At 52.6% G+C, this 24,729-nt stretch overlaps 1 protein-coding gene and 1 non-coding gene across 2 annotated transcripts; one reads left to right on the forward strand and one right to left on the reverse strand.

Moving 5' to 3' along the window:
• Positions 1–5,792: 5,792 nt before the first annotated feature.
• On the reverse strand, positions 5,793–5,922 carry LOC121141659. Its single transcript, XR_005878623.1, has one exon. It is a non-coding gene; the product is annotated as a small nucleolar RNA SNORA31 (small nucleolar RNA).
• Positions 5,923–8,802: 2,880 nt separating this feature from the next.
• Slc4a1 (solute carrier family 4 member 1 (Diego blood group)) lies at positions 8,803–23,883 on the forward strand. The gene is made up of 20 exons (XM_005070104.4): positions 8,803–8,872; positions 12,656–12,738; positions 12,841–12,961; positions 13,917–13,990; positions 14,707–14,887; positions 14,986–15,121; positions 15,560–15,683; positions 15,784–15,850; positions 15,963–16,144; positions 16,753–16,963; positions 17,138–17,350; positions 17,489–17,637; positions 17,750–17,944; positions 18,953–19,123; positions 19,487–19,576; positions 20,047–20,213; positions 20,622–20,860; positions 21,815–21,984; positions 22,066–22,239; positions 23,012–23,883. Exons 2-20 carry the CDS (start codon positions 12,724–12,726, stop codon positions 23,090–23,092), a joined length of 2,760 nt encoding a protein of 919 aa, XP_005070161.1. The 5' UTR covers positions 8,803–8,872; positions 12,656–12,723; the 3' UTR covers positions 23,093–23,883.
• The last annotated feature ends 846 nt before the right edge of the window (positions 23,884–24,729 follow it).

Here is a 24,729-nt window from a genome sequence, read left to right on the forward strand (position 1 = left end):
ACTAAGAACAACTATCTGGAGGGTTCTCCCGCCCTGTCCACAGTGCAGGCTTTGGTCCGCTGCTTCCTGTGGGCCAATGCAGTTCCAGAACACGGTAGGTGAACTACTGGACCCGAGGACGTTACTGCAGCTCTCTGTGCGCAGGGTTCTTCAAGCATTGGGCATATTGGGTTCAAGAACAACAACAACTAACTCACTGCGTTCCCCACAAGGCCCAGCACACAAGGTGCCAAACGGTTAAATGAAAGGACAGAAACTGCTTCTTGACCTGCCCCTTTGCTCAAAGCCCTTGGGGACATCATTTTGGTCCTTACTGCTCTGGTCTGAGGCTGGAGCTGCCCTTGGGTGTTTTATTCAACTAGGTTTCTTTTCTTTTTCTCTTTCTAGTTTTGGAGGCTGTCCTGGAACCACCTCTTGTAGACCAGGCTGGTTTCGAACTCACAGAGATCCGCCTGCCTCTGCCTCCCAAGTGCTGGGATTAAAGGCGTGCGCCACCAACACCCGGCTCAAACTAGTTTTCTTATTAGCCAAGGTAATGAAAGAAACCTAATGGGTTAGAGCGTTCTCTCTTGTCAGAAACGGAAAACACAGTTTCTTCATGTGAAGTTCACACTTTGTCCAAGGCTTTCGTTCAGGAAGGATGTAGTTCCTGGATTCCGTCTGACCTCTCACCCACTGATCTGTCTGAAGGCTGCTGAGTCTGATCCAGTTAGAGGCTACTGGCCTGGCATAAATGAGAACTTGAAATGGAATTGCCCAGGTGATCTTTCCCTGGCTTGAACTTGTCCCTGGGAGAGCTGGAGAGCAGAACCTGCCAGTGAAGAAGAGAATGCCTGAGGGCTTTGGTCACCAGCAGTTTGAATTTTGTCTCCAATTGCCAACTGTAAGGCCTTAAGCAAGTCCCTTAAGGTCCCTGTGGATACAAATTAGCCTCTGAATCCATGTCCCCATTAGCTATATAGGACTAAGAATGGCTGTAGACTGAGGTTCTCAGCCTGGGGTCACGACCTCCCTTGGGGGTCAAATAACCCTTCATAAAATCATCTGAGACCATACAAAAACACAGATATTTACATTAAGATTCATAACAGTAATATAATTACAGCTATAAAGTAGCAAAATTACTGCTGTAAAGTAGCAAGGAAAACATGGGGGGCGCAGCATTAGGAAGGATGAGAACAACTACTCTTGATCATAATTTCTGACAGTCGATCGTTATTCAATAAAATTCAGAACTTTCCTCTTTTTGTTTCTGTTTTCTTCTTTTCTTTTCTTTTCTTTTCTTTTCTTTGTCAAGGCAGGGTTTCTCTTTGGCTTTGGAGGCTGTCCTGGAACTAGCTCTTGTAGACCAGGCTGGTCTCGAACTCACAGAGATCCTCCTGCCTCTGCTCCTGAGTGCTGGGATTAAAGGCGTACACCACCAATGCCTGGCATTTCTGTTTTTGTTATCCCTCCCCCAAAGCAGTGTTTCTCTATAGCTTTGGAGGCTGTCCTGGAATTTACTCTGTAGACCAGGCTGGCCTTAAACTCAGAGATCCACCTTTCTCTACCTCCCAAGTGCTGGGATGAAGGGCGAGTGCCATCATCACCCTGCCAGAACTTTTCTTTTTTGAGTCTCACTCTGTACCCTAGTCTGCCCTCCAGCCTGGCTCTAGTCCTTGACCACGCTCCTGCCTGTGCCTCCCCAATAGTTGGGACTACCTTTTGCCGGTACTGAAGACCCAGTGATAGAAACCCCCCAAAGACCCAGCACTCATGGAGCTTACTGTTTCGCTTTCTGTGTATATATGTGTAGAAGATAGTAGTGTATGAGTTTGTGTGTGGACCTGTAGTGTGACATGTAGTGTGTGTGTAGCAGACGCGTGCAGTGTGTGTATGTGTGCAGTGTGCACGTGTAGTGTGTGTAGTAGATGTGTACAGTGTGTGTATGTAGTGTGTGTGTAGTAGAGGTGTGCAGTATGTGTATGTGTGCAGTGTGTGTATGTAGCATGTGTAGATTGTGCAGTGTGTGTATGCAGTGTGTGTGTAGTAGAGGTGTGCAGTGTGTGTAGTGTTTGTTGTAGATGTGTGCAGTATGTGTATGTGTGCAGTGTGTGTAGTGTTTGTTGTAGATGTGTGCAGTATGTGTATGTGTGCAGTGTGTGTATGTAGTGTGTGTGTAGGTCAGACAAAGATATGTTTTCTCAATTGTTCTCCACCTTACTATTATTTTTTCTTAAGTTTTTTGACACAGGGGCTCACTAAGTAGCTCTGCTGGTCCAGAACTCACTATATAGATCAGACTAGCATTGAGCACAAAGATTCTCCCATTCTGCTTCCCAAATCCTGGGATTACCCACTGAGCCATCTTGCCAGCCCCTCCATCTTACATTTGTGAACCTATACTCACTAGTTGGCTAGACTTGTGGGCCAGCAGGTTCAGGGGATCCCCTGCCTCTGACCTGAACTCAGCTCCTCATGCTTGTGTGGCAGGTGCCTCACTTACTGAACCAACTCCCCAGCCCTAGCTTCTGTTTTACTGGCGAGGATAATAATAAACAAGTTACTCACTCAACAAGAGATGATCCACTTGGTAAGACGCCTTAGTGGCTGTAGTAGGGCGATAGTGACAGGACTCAGACTGAGTGGCTTGATGCCCTCTCAAATCTATTCCCCTCTTCTTCCTGTAGTAGAACCCTAGACAAAAGACTTCCAAGAATGGAGACAGCATCACCCAGACTTCCTTCAAGCTAACTGCAGCCATGTAACTAGATCCTGATCTCAGAAAATATTTTTAAGGAGAAGGCTCACCTAATGAGAGATCACTGACTTCAGTCTGACACTTGGGAACCTGCATGAGAATGAACTGAACTCCTGAACACAGGTGACAACGGTGTGGCTGGGGCAATATATGAGGCCACTGGCAGTGGGTCCAAGCGCTAACTCTAATGCACAAACTGACGTAGTAGAGCCCATTCTGTATGGAGAGCTACCTTGCTCAGCCTAGGCTTGGGGAAGGGGGAGGTGCCTTGGTTCTGCCTCAACGAGATGATGGGACAGACTCAGCAAGCTTTCTTTTTTTTTTTTTTTTTTTTTTTTTTGGTTTTTCGAGACAGGATTTCTCTGTGGCTTTGGAGGCTGTCCTGGAGCTTGCTCTGTAGACCAGGCTGGCCTCGAACTCACAGAGATCCGCCTGCCTCTGCCTCCCGAGTGCTGGGATTAAAGGCATGCACCACCAACTCCCGGCTCTCAGCAGGCTTTCTAAGGGAGGCTTTACCTCTCCTAGGAGATGATGGGAGATGGGAGGGGAGTGGGGGGAGTGGGAGGAGAGCAGGGAGGGGAACTGGGATCGGAATGTAAAAACTAACTAACTAAATATATACATAAATAAATAAATCGGGCTCACATTTTTCTTTCCTTCTGTTGGCAGGCATACAGGGATGACAGCAGAAACTCAAGCAGCCACACTGAACCAAAAGGAAAAAGTTACTTGCTAAAGATGATGAGGGACAGAAGGACCTGCAGAACTCCATTGCATTCTAGGACCTCCTACCTCCAGGCTTCTGTATCAGAGAGAGATAAACTTCTATTTTGTTTAATCCACAAAGATTTTGGGGTTTTACTCATGTGAAATACATCTTTGTTTTCCTTGTTACTGCCACAGAGAGGCACGGAGTTAGTTATGTCCAACTGAGAGGCTAAAGGATGGTAACCCTGAACTAAGGTCTGATGTGAATAGGAGCCAGCATCTGTCACGATTGACATTCGTTTTTCCTCCTCCTCCTCCTTTTTCAAAACAAGGTTTCTCTGTATAGCCTTGACTGTCTCAGAACTCATTCTGTAGACCAGACTGGCCTCGAGATCTGCCTGCTTCTGCCTCCCAAGTGCTGGGATTAAAGGTGTGCATCACCACCACCTAACCTGACAGATGGTTCTAAAAGACCATTCTGATCGGTTTGTGACAGCTGTGCTGTTGGATCCAGGGGAAGAATGAGGTCACATGCGAGACCCCTGGACTGACTGGAAATATGAGAGCTTAGGGAAGGCCAGTGGCAATAGAGAAGCAAGGTGGAAAGGGCTGGGGTGGGATTTAGGAGTAAGGAGAGGAAAATAGTCAAAGAAACAGCTGTCTGGGGTGGGGTGATGAGGGAGGAGGCTGAAGGAGGCCCAGAGTGTCTCTTTGCTTGTTTAAGAAATGATTAGAAGCCGGGCAGTGGTGGTCCATGCCTTTAATCCCAGCACTTGGGAGGCAGAGACAGGTGGATCTCTGAGTTCGAGGCCAACCTGGTCTACAGAGCGAGTTCCAGCACAGCCTCCAAAACAATACAGAGAAACCTTGTCTTGAAAAACCAAAAAGAAAAAAATATTAGAAACAAATAATACTGTCACTATGTCATTCATATGACCTTCCTCAAACACTGTTGTGTGTCTAGGAGAATATGGCTAAGAGACTGGCTTTGAGCCTGCTTGGCTTCCCACTCTGTGTGACCTTACTGAGTTTCCAGAGGCAGTGTGACTAGAGAGCCAGTTTTGCCCAGATCCCATTCAGATCCACAAACACACGGACTATGAAGCCAGGTGTTCATGTGGAGTCCCAGTGCCTGGGAAGCTGAGGAAAGAAACCCAGTAGCATCCCAGCTGAGCCAGGACAGAGAGAAGAGCCGGAAAGCAATGGTCCTTGTCTTTGGGGTTCATGGTCTGTGGAGGGGGGCCAGGCATGGAAGACCTGCCACAGCAGAGAGGGGTGTGAGGACCTCTGGGCTGAGGCCCTCCCCCTCCCCCCAGTCCCAGGACAGAGCCGGGAGCACATGAGTTCATCCTTGAAGATCACAGCTTCAGTTCAGTGGGTTTGGGGCTGGGGACCAAGTGCGGCTCAGGACAAGCAAAGGGATGAGAAAAGCCCAGAAACCGGGAAAACAAAGAATGCATTCACAGATGGGCATGCATCCCATGGCGAGCCCAGAAGGGGGTCTGGGGCTCCTCAAGCAGACCCTGTGTTTTGGGAGACTCCTTCCTGAGCCAGCCAAGCCCTCTCTGTCCTCTTGGGCGAGCAGGAGCACCACCCCCACCTCTGGACCCTGAAGAGCAGCCCCACTGTGTATTTCCTAAGAGGAGGCCTACAGCCAGCTTTCCTCTCAGATCTGGCCCTGCTATCGTGGCTAGGAGAATCTCCTCTTTCCTCTCAGTCCCAAGGCCCCACTAAGGTGCTGGCCAGGCCGGGCAGTGGTGGCGCACGCCTTTAATCCCAGCACTCGGGAGGCAGAGGCAGGCGGATCTCTGTGAGTTCGAGGCTGGGCTGGACCGATAGCCTCCAAAACAATACAGAGAAACCCTGTCTCGAAAAACCAAAAAAAAAAAAAAAAAAAAAAAAAGGTGCTGGCCGGGCAGATGGGGGCACCCAGAGCACTGGAGAAATAGAAAGAATGGCCTTTCTAGTCCCCGCGCCACCTCCCACTCCCCACCGTGCTCCCCGGGAGTGTTGGAGCCCTGACTGCATGTACATCCCCCATCCTTTCTGTGTTCTCCCCTGAGACTGCCCTTCCCCTCTGCCTCACCCCCACCCTGACTCCTTGCTCTCTGTCCTAAGGAATTTCTTCAAGGCTCAGCTCACTTGGAGACAAGTAAGACTTCTCAGGTGTTGTCTCCTTGGTTGCCACTCTTTTTTTTTTTTTTTTTTAATGTGCATTGGTGTCTGCCATGAATGTGTGGTCCCCTCACAGTTGTGAGCTGCCAGGGTCTTCTGGAAGAGCAGTCAGTGCTCTTAACCACTGAGTCATCTCTCCAACCCCCTCAGTCCCCCCCCCTTTTTTAATACATGTACTCTCCAATTCAATCTGGACTGCCACAAAGACAGGCAAGAAGCATGGGGAGCATTTTCTTTGGCATCCTAGTGCAAACCAGAAGAAAAACCACAAACTGCTCAAGGTCTGTCAGAGGATGCAAGTGCCTCACTCCTCACCACACTCTGTGTTTACTGTGGGTTGCTCTCGTCTACCCCATTAGACGTGAGTTCCCAGGAATGGATAGTCTGAGCACCCACCCAGGAGGTACTCCAGTCTCAGAAACCCTGTCCTCAACTGAGCCCCACCCCACATCCAAAGGGCGCAGTGCTTCCAAACTCCCATCCGCCCATCACTCCATTTGGTTCCAATGGTCCACAGAGGAAAGGGGGTGGCCAGAGAGAGTAATACCTTCCGTAGAAAGTCAGTGGCTTTCCCAGGCCCCCTGGGCATGTCTTTCCCCTACTGCACTGCAGTCCTGGCTCCAGCTATCATACGCTACTTTGCTGGGACACTTGCTTACTTTGCCTGCCATTTCAAACCCTGATCTTCTGTGCCCTAAACTTGCGCCTTCACTCTTTCTTCTGGCCCCATGCAGCAGCTGAGGGGGGGTCCTTCCTATGCAGCAAGGCTTGGCTGAGGACGTTCGACAGCAGGGATGGGAGAGGGGACATGAGAGTATTAATAGACTCCAGCCCCAATGGTCACAGCCCCGTGCAAATACTCCCCATCTCCTTTTCACCCCACTACAAGGTACAGGTCACCTAACTGCCATGAAGCCCCTGCCCTGTCTGGCCGAGCAGACAGGGAGGTCTGAGTTGGGTGGCTTCCTGTGAGAGAGTAACAGTGGGCTGAGGAATATGATACAGTTAGTGCCTGCCTAACATTCATAAAGTCCTGGGTTTGATCCTCGGCACTGGATAAAATGGGCATGGTATTGCATACCTGTTAGTTCAGAACTGAGAATCAGAAGTCCAAGGTTATCCTTGGCTTCATAGCAAGTTTAAGACAAGCTTGAACTTTGTGAAATCCTGTATTTAAACAAACAAATTTGAGACTGGGTCTCTCTACAAATCACTGGTTCTCTTGAAACTCAGTATGTAGACCAGGCCAGCCTTGAACTCATAGAAATCCATCTGCCTCTGTTTCTCAAGGGCTGGGTTTAAAGGCATGTACCACCACACCCAGGGGGGGAAAAAGTAAAAAATAAAAAGAAGAAAGGAGAGTGGGGGGTACAGACAAAAGCTGGGCAGTACTGATCACCCTGCAGGCTTCATGAAACTCAGACTTAGTGCCCAGCGTGGAGAAGTCCTGTCCCCTGGTCATTTTGCTTACAGGAAGCCACATCACATTTCTGTCAGTTTAGGTACTTCCTCTGCATGGGGGACTTGAGAAAACCAAACATGACTCCAGCTGAACCCCCGGCACAGCCTCTGCAACAAAGGCCCTTCTACTCTAGAGGATTCTGCCCTGGACCCACCGATCCTCCAGCTCTGCAGGGACTTGGCCAGAACAAGGTAGTGACTGAGACTGCTTGATTCGGGGGCTGGAGAGATGGCTCAGATGTTAAGAGCACTGCCTGTTCTTCCAAAGGTCGTGAGTTCAATTCCCAGCAACCACATAGTGGCTCACAACCATCTGTAACACTGCATACATAACAAATAAATCTTAAAAAAAAGAAAAAGAAAAAAAAAGAGACTGCTTGATTTGACCGGCTCTCAATTTCCCTACTGTTGGAGCCTGAACCTGGTCTGTGTGTGTGAGGGGGACTTGAGTGCTCACTCTCACTCACAGGTTCTTTGTCTCCGCATGTCCCAGACTGGCCTTGAACTCCTTAAGTATATATTTATAACCAAGGATGACCTTGAACTTCTGGTCCACCTGCCTCTGCCTTGTGAGTTCTGGCATAACATCTCCCGAGTGTTAGAGTTACGTGTAAACACCACTACACCCCGTTTTATGTGTAGCTGGGGATCTAAAAAAGGGCTTCATGCATACTAGACAAGTGCTCTACCAACTGAGCTCTGATGCATACTAGACAAGTGCTCTACCAACTGAGCTCTGCCCTGGCCCCGGGAATGTCTCTTGATACAAGAGGAAACCAAAGCTCTAAGAGACCAGGAGGCTGCCCTGGTTCTCACAGCCAGTCACTCAGTGAAGGAGCCAGGCAGAGCATTCTCCTCCCTCCAGGTCCATAGTACCCAACTTGGTCTGGTCTAAACCTCTTCATTCCCTCCCAGTGGAACCCATCTGTCAGTCACAGATAGGTGCCCTGGCCAAGGCACCCCACTCCCAAGATGAGAGAACAGTTCTGTCAGAGGTGTGACGGGAGGAGCATGCGGGGGCCAAGAATGCAGTTACTCTGCCTAGGGGCCTGGGCTGGGCTGCCACAGAGGAGCCAGTGTGCCCAGACATAGAAGCTTTGTAAGCTAGGGCTCCTGTAGGGACAGTTGTTTTCTTGACCGGACATTGTCTCAGGTTGACTGTTAGTGTCGTGGCTCTCAGGAGCCAGAGGGGTCTGGGGGACAACATAGTTAAGGTCAGGGGCAAGAAGAAGAGAGGGGTCCATGAGCACAAGCCTTGGGAGGCTGTCAAAGAAAAGGCAGTCTTGAGAGAAGACATGGGCAGGAGAGAGATGTCTTGAGACTTGGGGCCAGAGAAGACCTGACCAGAGTGAAGAGTGAGCAGAGGTTAGGCAGAAGTGTCCATGGGCCAATGCCTTCCTTCCAGAGACCTGGGAGTCCTGACAGCTCAGCTCTCAAGCCCCAGTCCATGAAGGTAGATCCAGAGGAGTCCCCAGGGGCCAGAAAGGCCCAAAGGCCTTAGGGACTGGCCAGGCTGGGTGGGGTGGGCCTGATGCACAGCTGTCCAGATGTGGGTGACAGATAACTATGTTTATGGGGCACCCAGTTGGAGCAGGGCAAGGGGGTGGGGTGGGAAGGGGCTCCCGGCTGTGGGGCGGGCAGATTAGGAGGTAAGGGCATGAGTCAGGGGTTTGGGAGCCTCCCCCAGGGCACCTGCTGGTGCTGTTAGAGCAGTTGGGAGCTCAACCAGTTGCAGAGGGCACCGGTGGCGGCAGGACTTCGCAAAGGATCCCCAAGGCTCCTGAGCAGGTGGGCAGGGCAGGGAGTGGCTGGGTGGTGGTCATTTGGCATCTTTTCTGAGGATTTGTGCATGTGACCAGCTTAAATCTGTGTCCAAAGGGTATGACCCCTGACCCAGAGGTGCAGACGGGTGACCTGGAGGTGCAGGGGTGCAGGTGGGTGGATGGTAATGTGACCATGTGCATGTAGATCCTCAGTGAGCCAGTGGCAGGATGAAGGGATGGAGGCGTATGTGTGGCCAGAGTGCATCCCGGGAGCAAAGCTGAAACATTCCACCATAGGTCCTACCTGCGTCCTATCTGCTAGCCCCATGAGCCCCATGGACTCAGGCCTCATTCTTCTCGGGCCTTTCTTTCCTCCAAATGTGGGGCATCCTCAGGTCACCCCATCTCTCACCTAGGAGACCATACATCAACCAACATTGATTCCAGTATGGGACACTCCTAGGGTCTATTGGAGGCTTGGCACTGTCCCCAACTCAGAGAGTATTTGAAATGGAAAGGAGAAGCCCCTTTCCGTTGATGGTCCCGTAGCTCAAGCTAATTCTATAGGAACTGGAGGCCAATCAGGGACGGGGGACGATCACAAGCCTGACCTGGATGGCAGCGGCAGGTGCAATGACAGACTGTGTGCCCGGCAAAGGCCATGTGTTCTCTGAATGGACTTAGTTTGCACAGAGGGCCTGCCACAGAGGAGTCATTCTTACCAGCTCTGTTTTACAGATGGGAAAAACAAAACAAAACAAACCTGAGGCTCGATTGTCTTCCTGAGCCCACAGAGTTAGCAGACGGTAGGGCTGGGATTAAGCAATAAACACAGGCGGTCTGACTGCAGAGTTCTCATCTTAAGTTCTAACTCCTAATCAGCTAAGAGTTATTTTCTTCTCTGGGATGCAGCTCAGTGCAGTGGTTAGAAAAGTTCGTGGAGCTGCAGGCCAGGGTTTAACCCTGCCTCTGACACCAATGTCCTGTGCCGCTGAAGTAGATGGACTCCTCTGAACCTTGGCTTTGTCACACGGTGCCACTGACATTACTAGCTCCCGCTTAGGAGAGTGGTCTGGGGACTGGGAGAGATGGCACATCACAGCCACTTGTGCGGTATAGGTTCGACAGTAAAAATGTCCATCTGTGCCACCAGGGAGCTGTCTGTCATCTGACCCTGTGCCCCCCCACTGTGTCTTCCCAGCTGGTAGAGTCTGCCTCCTGGGCTGCAGATGTCCCCATACTCCCCTTATCTGGCCCGTGAGCAGCTGGCCCTCCAGGTGTTTGGGGTGCTTCCAAACCCAGAGCACTGCAGGCTCAGGGGCCAGGCCCTTATCTGCTTCAGGCAGAGTGGGCAGCGCTAACAGTGCAGGGCCAACAGGCAACCTGGGCCCCAGGGCGCCCTTCAGGGCTCAACTGGACTCCAGGCCCTTTCGGATCCTTCTCTTCTCTCTGAAGTCGACATCTAACAGATGGGCGACAGACTTAGACACCTGAGAGCTGCCCAAGGCCATCGGTCCAGTCGGGGTCAGGGAAGCAGCCTGGATCCTGGATCCCTGACTATGCCAGCCTGGCCCTTAGGAGAAGCAAGACCTCAGTCCCAGCCCCACAGTGGGATTTTGGTACCCCAGGACCCGAGGCCCAGTCAGAAAACAGTGTGGGCAGGTCCAGAGAGGGAAAAAGAAAAATGCAGATAGAAGAGAAGAACTGGGTGGGGGCCTTTGGCAAAGGAAGATGGAAAAGAGAGAGGGGAGGAAGTGATGGGTAGCGGGGCTGCATGGGACAAGACCCCAGCAGAGGGTTGCCCATTCTCAGACTTGAGAACACTGCTGTGGCGGTCACTTGCCACTCCTAAGCACTGGACAATGCCTCTCCCTTCCAGAAGCTCACGACTGTCCAAGAGCCAGAAAATTCTCTGTATGGCTCTTTCTAAACATATGCCCTGTCCTAGACCTTTGCATGGCCCCTAGCATGACTGCATGGCTCTGCATCTACCCTCTGCATGGCCCCTAGCATGACTGCATGGCTCTGCATCTACCCTCTGCATGGCCCCTAGCATGACTGCATGGCTCTGCATCTACCCCTCTGCATGGCCCCTAGCATGACTGCATGGCTCTGCATCTACCCCTCTGCATGGCTCCTAGCATGACTGCATGGCTCTGCATCTACCCTCTGCATGGCCCCTAGCATGACTGCATGGCTCTGCATCTACCCCTCTGCATGGCCCCTAGCATGACTGCATGGCTCTGCATCTACCCCTCTGCATGGCTCCTAGCATGACTGCATGGCTCTGCATCTACCCTCTGCATGGCCCCTAGCATGACTGCATGGCTCTGCATCTACCCCTCTGCATGGCCCCTAGCATGACTGCATGGCTCTGCATCTACCCCTCTGCATGGCCCCTAGCATGACTGCATGGCTCTGCATCTACCCTCTGCCCTCCACCCTCCACCCCTCTGTCCTTCTGTCTTCTGCTCCCTGTCCCCTGCCTTCCACTTGCTGCCCCTGCTTGCTGCACTCTACCCCTCTGCTCTCCTCCTCCTCCCCCTCTCTGTTCCAGACTTCTCCTCACTCTCCTCATACCTAGATGGGGCCTCTTTACCTGGTTCTTGAGACCCCTCCTGAGGTCCCATTGCCCTGCACCTGAGTCTTACTCTTCCTCTTGTGACATTCACTGCAGCGTCCAGCACGGGTGGCCTCCTAAATTCCATCCATTAGGTCACCTTAAGAGCAAGGGCACACTCAGCTGAGCATCTTGTGCTCAGCCAAGCGGCTACATTCAATGACCCCACCCAGGTGCTGGTCACCCCAGTATTCTAGGTGGCAGTGGTGAGAGAAAGAAAGCCCCTCCACACCCAGACTGGCACATTAGATGACCCGCCCCCACATTCCAGTGCGGGTACACCTTTGTCTTGAGAAAAGAGGCCGGCCGAGGTTTTGTGGCTTCTGGATGGAGCTTGGTCTGTGGTGCAGTCAGGATGACTACTAGGTGTGGGAACTCCATGAGGACTGACATGCGCAGGGACTTTGCATTCAAGGGTCTTTCTTGCTAAATGATGTGTCAGACAATTAATTGTACACAAATCAATCAAGAAACCAGGGCTGATAGGGTCAGGGACTAGCAGGGTGGTTAAGGAGGGCCTGTGAAAGAGTGATATCAGAACTGAGATAAGAGACAGGCTGTTGGCAGAAGGAGGGTGCATCTGGGAGTAGGCAGTGGATGTGCAAAGGCCCTGGGGTAGGCAAGGCTTTGGTGAGTTCTAGGAACTGGAATTAAGCCAATAGATCAGGGATAAAACAAGCCAGAGAGGTAGGGTTCAAATGATGGGAAGGAAACAGGCTTACATCCTTCAGGATCTGTGGGCCACTCGCAAGGACACTGCAACCTGTTATCCAGGCAGAAGCAGCCATTTCTAGAAGAGAATGAATTGTGGAGACTCTCAGGGGAGCCAAGCCCCCTGAGGAAGGAGTAGGTCGTGCCCGGGAATTATCTGAGTCCTTGGGACTCAGAAAGAGCCATTAGGTAAGGCCTGTTGGATGCAGGATGGAGCTAGACACCATGTCATTTGACCTCTTGTATCAAACACAGTAAGGAGAGCAGTACTAATGTGTCCTTCAGCCCACAGAGCCATACACCTACAAACTCACTCTCTTCCTTCATGTCCTTTGCCTCCGTCTGATCCTTCTTAAGTCCTCAGGGCCCTCCTGGCACTAAATTCAGCTCCCTTAGGGGGAACCCAGAAGCAGCAGGAGGCCAGTTGAGGGTAAGTGACATGACTGTGCCTCATTTAGCCTGCACCCCCTCTTCCAGGGACCTGAGGTGCGGGTTATGCTGGGGCCTCAGATAGCCGAGGACAATTGGACACTGAGGACAGCATCATGGGGGACAAGCAGGTAAGTGCCTGTTGATCCATGCTCTGGAAGCCAAGCTGGGCTGCTGCTCCTCAGGGGACTTGGGGAGCCACTCAAACCAACCGTGATGGCCTCTTCCCACAGGACCATGAGGAAGTACTGGAGATCCCAGATCGGGATAGTGAAGAGGACCTGGAAAACATTATAGAGGAGATAGCATATAGAGACCTAGACCCGCCTGTGGTCCAGATGCAGGAGCCAGAAGGTGAGACCCATCCCTCCTCTTCTGCGTCTTCTAGAGGAGCTGCCAAGTCCCTCTAGGGACTCAGGGACCCAGTCCTCCCCGTCTCCACAGTGCAGCCCAGGAGCCAATTCTCCCCCAATCCTGGCTGATTGAAGGATAAACAACGTTTTGTTTGAAATGATCACAGGAGGTGACTGGGAGGCTGGGCCCCTTTCACGTGTGACAGGGCAGCCAGGTATGTCTAGGACAAGGGCACAAACTCAGCTGCTACCCTGCCTGTCCCACATGAGCATCGAGGCCAAGCAGCAGGCCTGCTGCTGGAGCTTCCTTCTGTTTAGTCAGCTAGAGACCCTGAGAAATGGGACAGAACTGTGGGGACGCCTGAGCAGGGACTCCAGGAGTCTATACCACCCTCCTTGGACTGCCCAAGGTCTTAGGTGGGGAGCCTGAGGCGGGGACCGTTTACTGTCAACAGGGCTTAAGTACAAGTGATTAGATTTGAAGTTAAGAGGCCCCTCGGGAAACAAGGGAATATAAGGAGTGATCAGATTTGAAGTTAAGAGGCCCCTCGGGAACGAGGGGAATATAAGGGCTCACCCTATCTCAGTGGCGTGTGGTAAGAGGCTACCAGCAGGCGGGTTAGCTATGCCGGCGGTGTGGGAAGAGGCAAGGAAGTCTGGTCCCAGATGTGACAGGGGAGGGAAGGGATGCTAGGTTGGTTTTGAACACTAGAACTTGGGACTCTCCCTATCCTTACTTAGGACAGGTCAGGCTAGGGGCTTGGATCACCACAATGAATTCAGGGTTCCTCAGACAGAGGGTGGCAGATCCAAGATGGGCCCAGAACAGGCGCAGATGTGGGGTTGGGCGGGGGTCCTAGCCCAGAGCAAGTGGAGGGTGTGGGTTCCTGAGGCTCCCTGCAAGTAGTACAGTGAGGCCTGAGTGAGGTCTATGCTAACTGGTCCTGGGTTTTCAGCTCTTCCCACAGAGCCGGTAGCCACATACTACACCCCCACCAGCACCTCCACATCGCGCCGAAGCTCCTATCAGGTGAGGACACAGACCCCCTCCTCTTTCTCAAGTTGCCTTGAGATCCATTACATACCACAGGAAGGGAAAGAGAGAGAATCAGGCTGGAGGAGACACCCCATACACACCCAAGCAGGATGGAGGGATCATCCTAGGACATCAGTGGAATGGAAAGGGACATTCTCGCTAGCAGGGAAACGGGCTGTTTCTGAGTTCCCTGCAGACTGTTTTCTTACTGCTGAGGACTAAGCCGGGGCTTTCAGGCCTGGCTAGGCTAGATGCTCACTGGAGACATAGAATCAAGTGCACGCTCTCCTCTACCCCAGCACCCAAGTCCTTGCTGAACACCAGGCTGCCTAGCTGGTTAGAAACTGGGTGCCTAAACTGTGGCCTTGAGAGTAACCACCTGGCCCAGGACAGTATGAGTCATGTCCCTCAATACTCTTAGAGACCCAGAGGCTTTCCCAGCCCCTTCAGCCTGGGTCACCAGGCCTCAATTTTCTGACCAAGTGGATACTTGAGGTGCCTCTGGGTCCTCTGAAATGTAGAAGTGACTTGCTGAGGAGGATGGGGCATGTGGCCAGGGGCTGGGCCAGACCCACAGGATCCATGCTCCTTCCAGGGCCCAGTGCCTTTTCTAAGCCTAGCTTTAAGCTGAGTGCCCCCAGGATCCAGGCCTCCCGCTGCCCCTGGGCTTGCCCGGGGCTCGATGTGCTAACTTGGGCCGTGGGTCCCAGGTCTATGTGGAGCTACAGGAGCTAAGGATGGACCAGAGGAACCAGGAGCTACAGTGGGTGGAGGCAGCGCACTGGATGGGGCTGGAAGAAAACCTACGAGAGGATGGTGTGTGGGGCCGCCCACACCTGCCTTACCTCACCTTCTGGAGCCTTCTAGAGCTGCAGAGAGTCTTCTCAAAAGGTGAGTCCGGCCGGGCCCTCTGCGGCTGCTGCATTGGAGACTTGCTGGGGCAGAGCTGAGCAGCCACTCAGGTCACCCCCCCCCCACACTGCCTACAGGCACCGTGCTCCTGGATCTGGCAGAGACATCCCTGGCTGGGGTGGCCAATAAGCTTCTAGACAGCTTCATCTACGAGGACCAGATTCGGCCTCAGGACAGAGACGAGCTGCTCCGGGCTCTGCTACTCAAACGCAGGTGCTCTGCTTGCCAGGACCGAGGCTTCGCATGGGCTCCTCCCAGGCCCCTACCCCAAGGTCTCCCTACCTTCCCCCAAGTGGACCCCACCCCAGCAGGCAAGGGGACTATTCTTCCTGCACCATAGCTCCCACGTCTGTGTGACATCCCCAAAGGGAGAGCACGACCTCAAGTTCACACTTACAGAGCACGGGCTCGAGGCCCTTTCTTCTGTCCGCTGTTTGCTCCCACGTAGACATGTGAGACAGGGCCCGCCTGCTTCCACCACACTGTCCTTTAAGAGGAGACTCTGCTTTTCCTCCTCTAGAGTCCATCTAGCCTGGTCACTGGGAAAGTCCGCTGTACGTTCACCTTTGACCCTCCCACCAGTAGTCTCCCTTTTATGGAAAATTCAGTCCAAATAGCTTACTCAGCTCCTGTCACCTGTATGTTCTGTAGCCATGCTGAGGACCTAAAGGCGCTGGAGGGAGTGAAGCCTGCCATCCTGACCCGCTCTGGGGGCCCTTGTGAGCCCCTGCTTCCCCAGCAGCCATCACTGGAGACCGAGCTGTACTGTGGGCAGGTGAGGCTGGAATGGGGTTGGGAGAAGCAAAGGCTAGATGCTCAGGTCTCCTAGGTTCTCTGTGACCCCAGGACCCCTTTCCTCACCTTCCTCCCCACAGGCAGAGGGGAGCCCAGAAGGAATTCTGAAGATCCCCCTAGATTCAGAAGCCGTACTGGTACTAGTAGGTGAGAGTCCTTCCCCTCCACGTACCCCACTTCAGGCCCTGGGCAGCCCCTCCTCTTGAATCCGTACACTGAGTCCCAGAGGCCTGGCTTCACCATGTGGTGCCTCCTACAGGCCGTGCTAATTTTCTGGAGAGGGCCGTGCTGGGCTTCGTGAGACTGAAGGAAGCTGTGCAGCTGGAGGACCTGGAGATGCGGGAGCCTGTGCACTTCCTCTTCGTTCTGCTGGGACCCGAGGCTCCCCATGTCGACTACACCCAGCTGGGCAGGGCTGCAGCTACTCTCATGACAGAACGAGTGAGCAGGGGCCATGTGGCTGTTTAGCCAGGGAGCTGGTGGGAGGGCAGAAAACGTCAAGCTCTCTCTCCCCCTGGACTGGCCGACTTAACTTTAAGTTCACTGTTTGGATCCACTGGGTTGAATTCGCTTGTTCCTGCCTGGCCTGGCAGGTCCAGTCTTAACCTGGATTGCATTGGACTGACTGGTCCAGTCTGATCCAGTCTGGCCCACTATGACCGGTTCTAACTGGTCCAACCCGCTGTGTGGTGTGCCTAGCCCACCAGGGATACTTTAGCTCCTCTTTCCCCATCCAGGGTGCCTGTCTCCCCAAAGTTGGTCCTTAGAGGGCAGAGGGAGCAGAAAGAACCAGACCCTATAAAGACAGCCATGGTTTTGGTGGCTGCTCCCTGGCTACACAGGTCCAGTCTTCAAGTTTTTTGAGACAAGGTCTTACCAGGTAGCTTTGGCTGGCATGGAGCTTGCTATGTAGCCCAGGATGGCCTCAAACTTAAGGCAGGCCTCCTATCTCCACCTCTTGACTACAGGCAGGCACCACTTGGTTGCCCTGCTAACCTGATGTCTCCTGTCTACAGTCCCAATGTTCCCTCCCTTCCTCCCTCCCATAGGTGTTCCGCACAGCTGCCTATCTGGCACAGAGCCGAGGGGAGCTGCTGAGTTCCCTGGAGGGTTTCCTGGACTGTAGCCTGGTACTGCCCCCCACCGATGCCCCTTCAGAGCAAGCTCTGCTCAACCTGATACCGGTGCAGAAAGAATTGCTTAGAAGACGCTACCTGCCCAGTGCTGCCAAGCCAGACCCTGCCTTATACAAGGCCCTAGGTATCTGTTCTGTCCTTGATGGTGCTTTCTGATCTCCCATGGGGCCCTGGGCCCCCAGCACAGCTCCCCTTTCCTGTCAAATACCCCCTAGCGTCTGTCCCTGTGGTCAAGTGTCCCTATCACCCTGACCATTCCTATTAGCCCTTCTGACCATGTTCCTATCCTCTATAACAGAATTGAATGGGGGCCCCGGCGGTCCTGGTGGTGCAGATGACCCTCTGCGGCGCACAGGCCGGATCTTTGGAGGCCTGATACGCGACATCCGGCGCCGTTATCCTTACTATCTGAGTGATATCACAGATGCGCTCAGCCCCCAGGTCCTGGCTGCCGTTATCTTCATCTACTTTGCTGCCCTGTCACCTGCCGTCACCTTTGGTGGCCTTCTTGGTCAGTGACAATTATAGTCCTGGTAACCCTCTGAGCCAGTCTGATGCTATGTGTGCTTACATCATGCCCCATGATTTACTCTTTTGACCCTTGGAAATAATCTCTCCATCTTGACCTTTGTGTGGCTTTTTCCCACAGGAGAAAAGACTCAGAACCTGATAGGTGTGTCGGAGCTGCTCATCTCCACAGCGGTACAAGGCATTCTCTTTGCTCTCCTGGCAGCACAGCCCCTGCTGGTGCTTGGCTTCTCAGGACCCCTGCTGGTGTTTGAGGAAGCTTTCTACTCGGTAGCACTATCCCAGCCCCATACTGACCCCAACCCTGTAGCTCACCTGCCTGGTGCTCACAAGGTGACTAAGCCTATATTTGTCTGACCAGAATTCCTCTGTCTGTTCGCAGTTCTGTGAAAGCAATAACATGGAGTATATAGTGGGCCGTGCATGGATTGGTTTCTGGCTCATTCTGTTGGTGGTGTTGGTGGTGGCCTTTGAAGGCAGCTTCTTGGTCCGATTCATCTCCCGATACACCCAGGAGATCTTCTCCTTCCTCATCTCCCTCATCTTCATCTATGAGACTTTCTCCAAGCTGATCAAGGTGGGGCCCGGAGGATGCTAACACACATAGCATATGTGTGAGGGTGTGTTACCATGCATGTCTGTACGGCATGACTGCAGCCATGTTTCCACCTGTATGCACAACCACGAACATGGGCACATGCATGTTTCTGGGTTCACTTAAGACTGTGCAATTGGGTTGCTTGGGATCCCATAAAGGCTAGGGACTCATTGCTTATGCTATGCCTGGACAGGGGGACTGTATAAGAGAAGGCACCTCTATATACACTTCCCCATGTTCATGACCACACAATTATGTGTATGATGGCCTGGGAAACCACGTGTAGAGAGACAGCGGATGCTTAGGCCTTTCCTCTCCTGCTCTTGGCCTCCATAACCCTGCAGGACCTCTGCCTCATTAGCTTGTCCCCTCCCCCAAAAGCTCTGCCTACCTCCACATCTGTACTGTCTATGGAAGAAGGGTCACCTCAGCCCATGGTGGTGGTGACGCATGCCTTTAATCTCAGCACTTGGAAGGCAGAGGCAGGTGGATCTCTGTGAGTTCAAGGCCAGCCTGGTCTACATAGTGAGTTCCAGGACAGCCAGGACTACACAGAGAAACCCTATCTCAAAAAAAAGTGACCCTATTTATTTACTTACTTATTGTGATGAGGATCAAACCTCTTGCATGTTAGGCAAATGCTGTCACTGTCACCAATTCCTTAAGCCCTTATTGTAAACCTTCTTATTACTTATTGTTGACTCCCAGTCTTTTTACATCCCAAACATCTTTGACCCTTCCTACACAAGCTAACTTTTTCTTCGTCTCTAAGAAACAAGCTGGTTAATATGTCAGATGAGGAAGAAGGTGGACAGATGGATGGATGCATGGGTGGATGGATGGCAAGTGATGGTCATGTGGGCAGTATATGGGTAGATGGATGGATGTAAAGACAGATAGATAATAGTGCCCAGTCAACGTATCCGATACTGTCAAGTTACAGTAAAGACTTGGGAGGAAACCCAATGCTTTGTTTCTCTGTTATAGATTTTCCAGGATTACCCACTACAACTGAATTATACATATGTTCCAATGAAGCCCAAACCTCAAGGCCCAGTGCCCAACACGGCCCTCTTATCCCTTGTGCTCATGGCTGGTACCTTCTTACTTGCCATGATGCTTCGAAAGTTCAAGAACAGCACCTACTTCCCTGGCAAGGTCAGTGCACCCCTATCTGGACCTTCACCAACCCCTAGCTTCTCCAGTACCCTTGGCTCCCCTTCCTACCCCACGTCTCTATTCCCAATACCAGGGTTCATGTAGCAGGCAAAGCCATCTCTGCTGAGAACCAAGCTCCAACAGGGAACCATAGATAGACAGTTCTTGGGAGAGGGATGAAGGGTGAGGTCAGGGCAGGGTGGGGGCAGAGGAAGAAGGAAGGCAGGGATGGTTGGAGTAAAGACAATCATTAGTTCTTGATGAACCCCTTGGGTTGAACAGAATCTGTGGTAAATGTAGGATGGGAAGGAAAAATGGGCAGGAGTCAGGATATGAACAACTGGTTCCTTCATCTGCCCACAGCTCCGTAGAGTCATTGGAGACTTCGGAGTTCCCATCTCCATCCTGATAATGGTGGTGGTTGATTCCTTCATCAAGGACACCTACACCCAGGTGACTCTTCCTCATCCTCTGCCTTGCTACTCTAATCTTTCATTTCCTTCCTCTCCCCATGTCCTGCCAGAATAGCTTTTCCTAATCCAAAGCCAGCTAGAACTCTCTTTCCCCATTCTTGGTCTTCCAATAGTCCCTCAGGACCATGCTAACCCAAGCAAGAGCCCAGGCTACATTGCCCTTCTTATTCCTTTGGTCAGGGCAGTAGAAGAGAGTGGCTTTGAGCTGGGCAGATCTTTGTGCAGCATGGGGGCAAGCTATAATAACCTTTCTGCTCTTGTTCCCTCATCTATAACATTAAGAATGAGAAGTACATACAAAGGGCTTAGAGAACTAGCTAGGAACAGAATAAATGTTCAGTAGTCCATGTGCACTTCAACACAACTCCCTGCCCCAGGCCCTTGGCTTCCCAGCCCCTACCTCTCCCTATCTGCCTGGCCCACAGTCTCACCAACCGTCTTCTCTCACAGAAACTCTCAGTCCCTGATGGCCTCAAAGTGTCCAATTCCACTGCCCGGGGCTGGGTCATCCACCCTCTGGGTCTGTACAGTGATTTTCCATCCTGGATGATGTTTGCGTCCGCCCTGCCTGCCCTGCTGGTCTTCATCCTCATATTTCTTGAGTCTCAGATCACCACGTAAGAGCAAGGCTAGAGGCGTGGCTAGGGAGGGCTGGAGGTGGGGGGCGGGGGGGAGCAGGCTCTGGGCCAGCAGGAGATTGTCCAGTGGCCCTCTGCTAGCAGATGGGAGTGAGTGATAGACCATCAGAGGCAATTCTGAATTTTGTGGCATCATTGGAAGACCATGTAAACAGTGAGCTATGCGATGGGCTGCTGGAGGGTGGGAGGGGCCTAAACTGGCCAGGTTCCTGACTTGGGCAAGAATGCTTAAGGGTGTTCTGAAGACTTCTAGCCCTCAAGAGTCTGAGTCTCAAATAGCCAGAGGGAGGGAGCCAGGAAATAAAAGAAAAAATGGGAACAGTAATCAAAAAGAGGAGCGGGGGACCTACGGAGGGCCCCGTTCACAAGACCTTCTTCCACCTCTAGGCTGATTGTCAGCAAACCAGAGCGCAAGGTGATCAAGGGCTCCGGCTTCCATCTGGACCTGCTGCTGGTGGTTGGCATGGGTGGGGTGGCCGCCCTCTTTGGGATGCCTTGGCTCAGTGCCACCACTGTGCGCTCTGTTACCCATGCTAATGCCCTCACAGTCATGGGCAAGGGCAGTGGTCAGATCCAAGAGGTCAAAGAGCAGCGGATCAGTGGGCTCCTGGTCTCTGTGCTTGTGGGTAAGTGAGGCGGGCCATGCCCCTGCCACCCTGCTCCACTCCATCCTGGCCCTTGTTCTTAGGACTGGTGGGCCACCCACTTAGGGCTCCCACCTCCACCATTCTCCCCTAACTAATCCTGACTCCTTCTCTTGGGACTGGAGACAAAACTCCCATCCTGTCTACTCTGCATCGTACACATCAGTTGCCCAAGCCTCCTCAGCACCAATTACTCGCAGGAGGGGACCTAGCAGAAGTCAGGAAGCACAAGGGCCCCGGGACAAGGTGGTGGCTGGGTGTTTGTGCAGGGCAGGAGGACTACACTGCTGGGCTTTTCAGATCAGACCCTGCCTCCATTCCTGCTTCCACAAGCATAGTCAACAAACACGCAATAGACTGTGGGGTTTCACCCTGCCCTGCTGCTGGCTGGGTAACTTCCCTGGCCTGGGGCCTCAGTTTCCCTATCTGCACAGTTAGAGGATTTATTTAATCCCTGGAATTCTTTTCCACATCAGTTGCTCTAGGACTCACACCACAGCTCAGTCTAAGGCTGAGGGTTCCTGGGCTGCAGGGCTCCAGGGTTTCTAGAGAAGCTGAGTCCAGCTGGGAGAGCAGCCATAGTCACTGATGCAGAGATCTCAAGTTCCCCCTTCTCTGCCTCTCCTTCTCTTCCCTTCTGTAGAAGATGGAGGAGACATTCTGGGGTGAGGAGCAAAACAGGATCATCTGATCATGGTGACTGCACCCTCTAGGCTCAGGGAGTGGGTGTAAGGCAGGCAGGCAGGACTGTGAGTTCTTGAAAGCAAAGCCTTAGAAGTTGCTTACCTCTGAGCCTATAAACAGCTATTGCAGAGAAGTGTCCCATGGCATTTGTGGTTTGATGGTCAGTCCTGAGGATGAGTTGAGCCCTGGGTGACCTGAACTAAACAGGGCTGGTCCTTGGGTGACCTGAACTAACAGTGTCCTCCCACACAGGACTGTCGATCCTCATGGAGCCTATCCTGTCCCGTATCCCCCTGGCCGTGTTGTTCGGCATCTTCCTGTACATGGGGGTCACATCCCTCAGCGGCATCCAGCTCTTTGACCGCATCTTGCTTCTGTTCAAGCCACCCAAGTACCACCCCGATGTGCCCTTTGCCAAGCGGGTATGTGACTTTGAAGCTGTCCAGCCAGAGTGGGGCGAGGGTGCCAGAGCGGGGCAGCCGGTGACCTCCACTTCCCCGCAGGTGAAGACCTGGCGCATGCACTTGTTCACGGGTATCCAGATCACCTGCCTGGCGGCGCTGTGGGTGGTGAAGTCCACCTCCGCCTCTCTGGCCCTGCCCTTTGTCCTCATCCTCACCGTGCCCCTGCGTCGCTTCCTGCTTCCGATCATCTTCAGTGAGCTGGAACTCCAGTGTGTAAGTAGTGGGGGCTCTGGAGGGGAGGGAGAGGGACAGCAGAGAGCCTGGTAGCGTGAAGGTCTTGGAGCTGGGGAGACAGCAGAGTGAAGCAGATAGCCGTGGGTTTAGCAGTAGAGGTCGTTCAGCTGGTAGAATGCTTATCTCCTTCGGGAAGATCCTGGGTTCAATTCCCAGCACCACATGAACTATATGTGGAGGCACACACCTATAATCCTAGCGCTAGGGGGGTAGAGGCAAGGGAATCGGGAATCCTAGGTCATTCTTGACCACATAGTTCAGAGCCAGCCTGAGTTACATAAGACCCCATCTTAAGGAAGAGGAAAAAAACCAGTCTGTGTTCAGAGCCTTTGTCTCAGGCTTGGTCTGCTGTGTCCCACCGTATGATCTGGAGCAAGTGACCTCATTAATCTGTGCCTCACCAGCGCAGGGAGGAATAATGACAGGTTGGCAGCGTTACGAGGTGCACAGGGTGTGTTCCACACGAGCTGGTTAGCAGACTGTGCCATCATCTCCCAAGTTATTAGGGACAGTCAGGGTAGGGCTGGGGCTGTCATGGTGAAAGGATCCCCTGCCCACCTTTTGCAGGTCCTCCTCACCAGACCCCCAGGGGCCACTCACCCTATGTAAACCACTCATCTAGACCAACCCTATACTGTAGGGACAGCACGAGTCTTGTCCAGGCTGGCTCCTAACTCCAAACATGCTTTGTGAGTTCCAGAAAGTGCTTGTCCTGTCCAGTCTCTCACCCTTTCTTCCTCCCACCCTCTAGCTGGATGGTGATGATGCAAAAATAACCTTTGACGATGAGGAAGGTCTGGATGAGTATGATGAAGTGCCCATGCCTGTGTGAGGGGCAGGTCCAGGCCCCCAACCATTCCACTCTCCTCCCAGGAAGAGCATTCATGGGCATCTCATGGCTGTGGGTGGGGAAGGAAAGGTTGTCTAGGAAACGCTCTACCTAAGGTACACTGGATTTTCTGACTGAAGATGACCAGAAGCCACATCAGGGAATTGGGGTCACAGTCTCTTGAGCCTATATGGGTTCTATATGGGAGCTCCCTTCCTTCATGGCACACATGGCACAGTTATAAATAGCAAGGGGGAGAGATGGAGGGCAGTCTTCAGGTTCCTGCTGGCTGTGTGACCTTATGTAAGTCCCTTGACCTCTCTGGCCTCTGCTTCTACTCTATAAAATGTATGCCTTGATAATAATGCCCATGTAACCACATGGTCTCTGAGGACCAATGGCAAATGTGAAAGGACCATTCAAAAGCACTCATCATTTTCTGAGCCTACCTGAGGTCACACAGTGCCTGGGCTCCAGAGAGGGACTTGAGCCAAGGCTCCACACATCCCTCCTTCCCTGATGACTTCCTTCCCTTCTCTGTCCCAACCCGGTCCCAAGACCCTATTCTCTACACCCAGAGAGGCACCCGGTAGAGTAAGGTCCTGGTGAGGGACTGGGACTCACACTCCTAAGTGCTTGCTTCCTCCCACCAGTCACTCATTCATTCACTCACTCATTCATTCATTCATTTACTCCATAGTCGCCTACTAAGAGCCCTGGGCCTGGTGGACATAGAGCGGACTGGGTCAAACCCCTGCTTCGGGGTGGGTCAACACACAGTGCTTTGGACTTGGATGGGGATGAAGGGTGGGTGGGAGGATTGTAATTTATTAATTGCATTTTTTAAATGCTTCTTGTGTGCCCCGGTGAGAGGCCTGCTGTGTCCAACCCCAACGAAACTGAATCTTGGGGGAACCCAAGGTTGGACCCATTGGACATGGAGGCTGTGGCTTGCTCAGAACATGGATAAATATCTTTTTTTTTTTTTTTACAAAACACAAATATTAAAAAAAAAACAAGAGTTGAAAGAACCCGCAGTTGTGAGAAGTGGAAAACTGAGTGAACAGGCAGTGGGCCCCCGTGGGAGACCCCGGGTGTCTCTGAAATCACACACCGGCCTCCCAGCACACCACCGCACTAGAATAGTTTCCTCATGGGAACAGCATGAGAATGGTACCGGCTGGGAGGACTGACTGATGCGGTGTAAGGGAGCACAGAGCCCTCCTGGTGGGAGCTGCTGGGGCGACTGGGACTGCCCCGAAGGCCACACCCCTGTCCTCCCCTCCAGTCTTGCCCTTCTCCTTGAATTTTGCCAAAGAGAGTGGGCACTGTGCCGCCCACTCTGCCAGCGCCCTTCCCCGCCGTGCTTGGGAATAGGTTTTGCCAATAAAAATGTCTGTGTTAAAGGGGTGCCTCGCTTGGAGTCCTGTCTCAGAGTTGGGGTGTCCCAGGGGTCTTGACTGGACCAAGTGGACACGATGACATTAGGTGGAACCCATGTAGGGTTTCAGCCATGCGGGGCCACTAGAGTCATGGTGGGCGTGGCCCTGAGCCTAAGCACAAGGAGGGGCGGTTCCTCTAGGGTGGGCGCCTAATTCCGAGATGAATTTGCACTCTGCACAACCTTCATCTTCTAAGTA

This window comes from Mesocricetus auratus, unplaced genomic scaffold, assembly GCF_017639785.1.
Source record: "Mesocricetus auratus isolate SY011 unplaced genomic scaffold, BCM_Maur_2.0 Super-Scaffold_100007, whole genome shotgun sequence".
Classification (NCBI taxonomy): domain Eukaryota; kingdom Metazoa; phylum Chordata; class Mammalia; order Rodentia; family Cricetidae; genus Mesocricetus; species Mesocricetus auratus.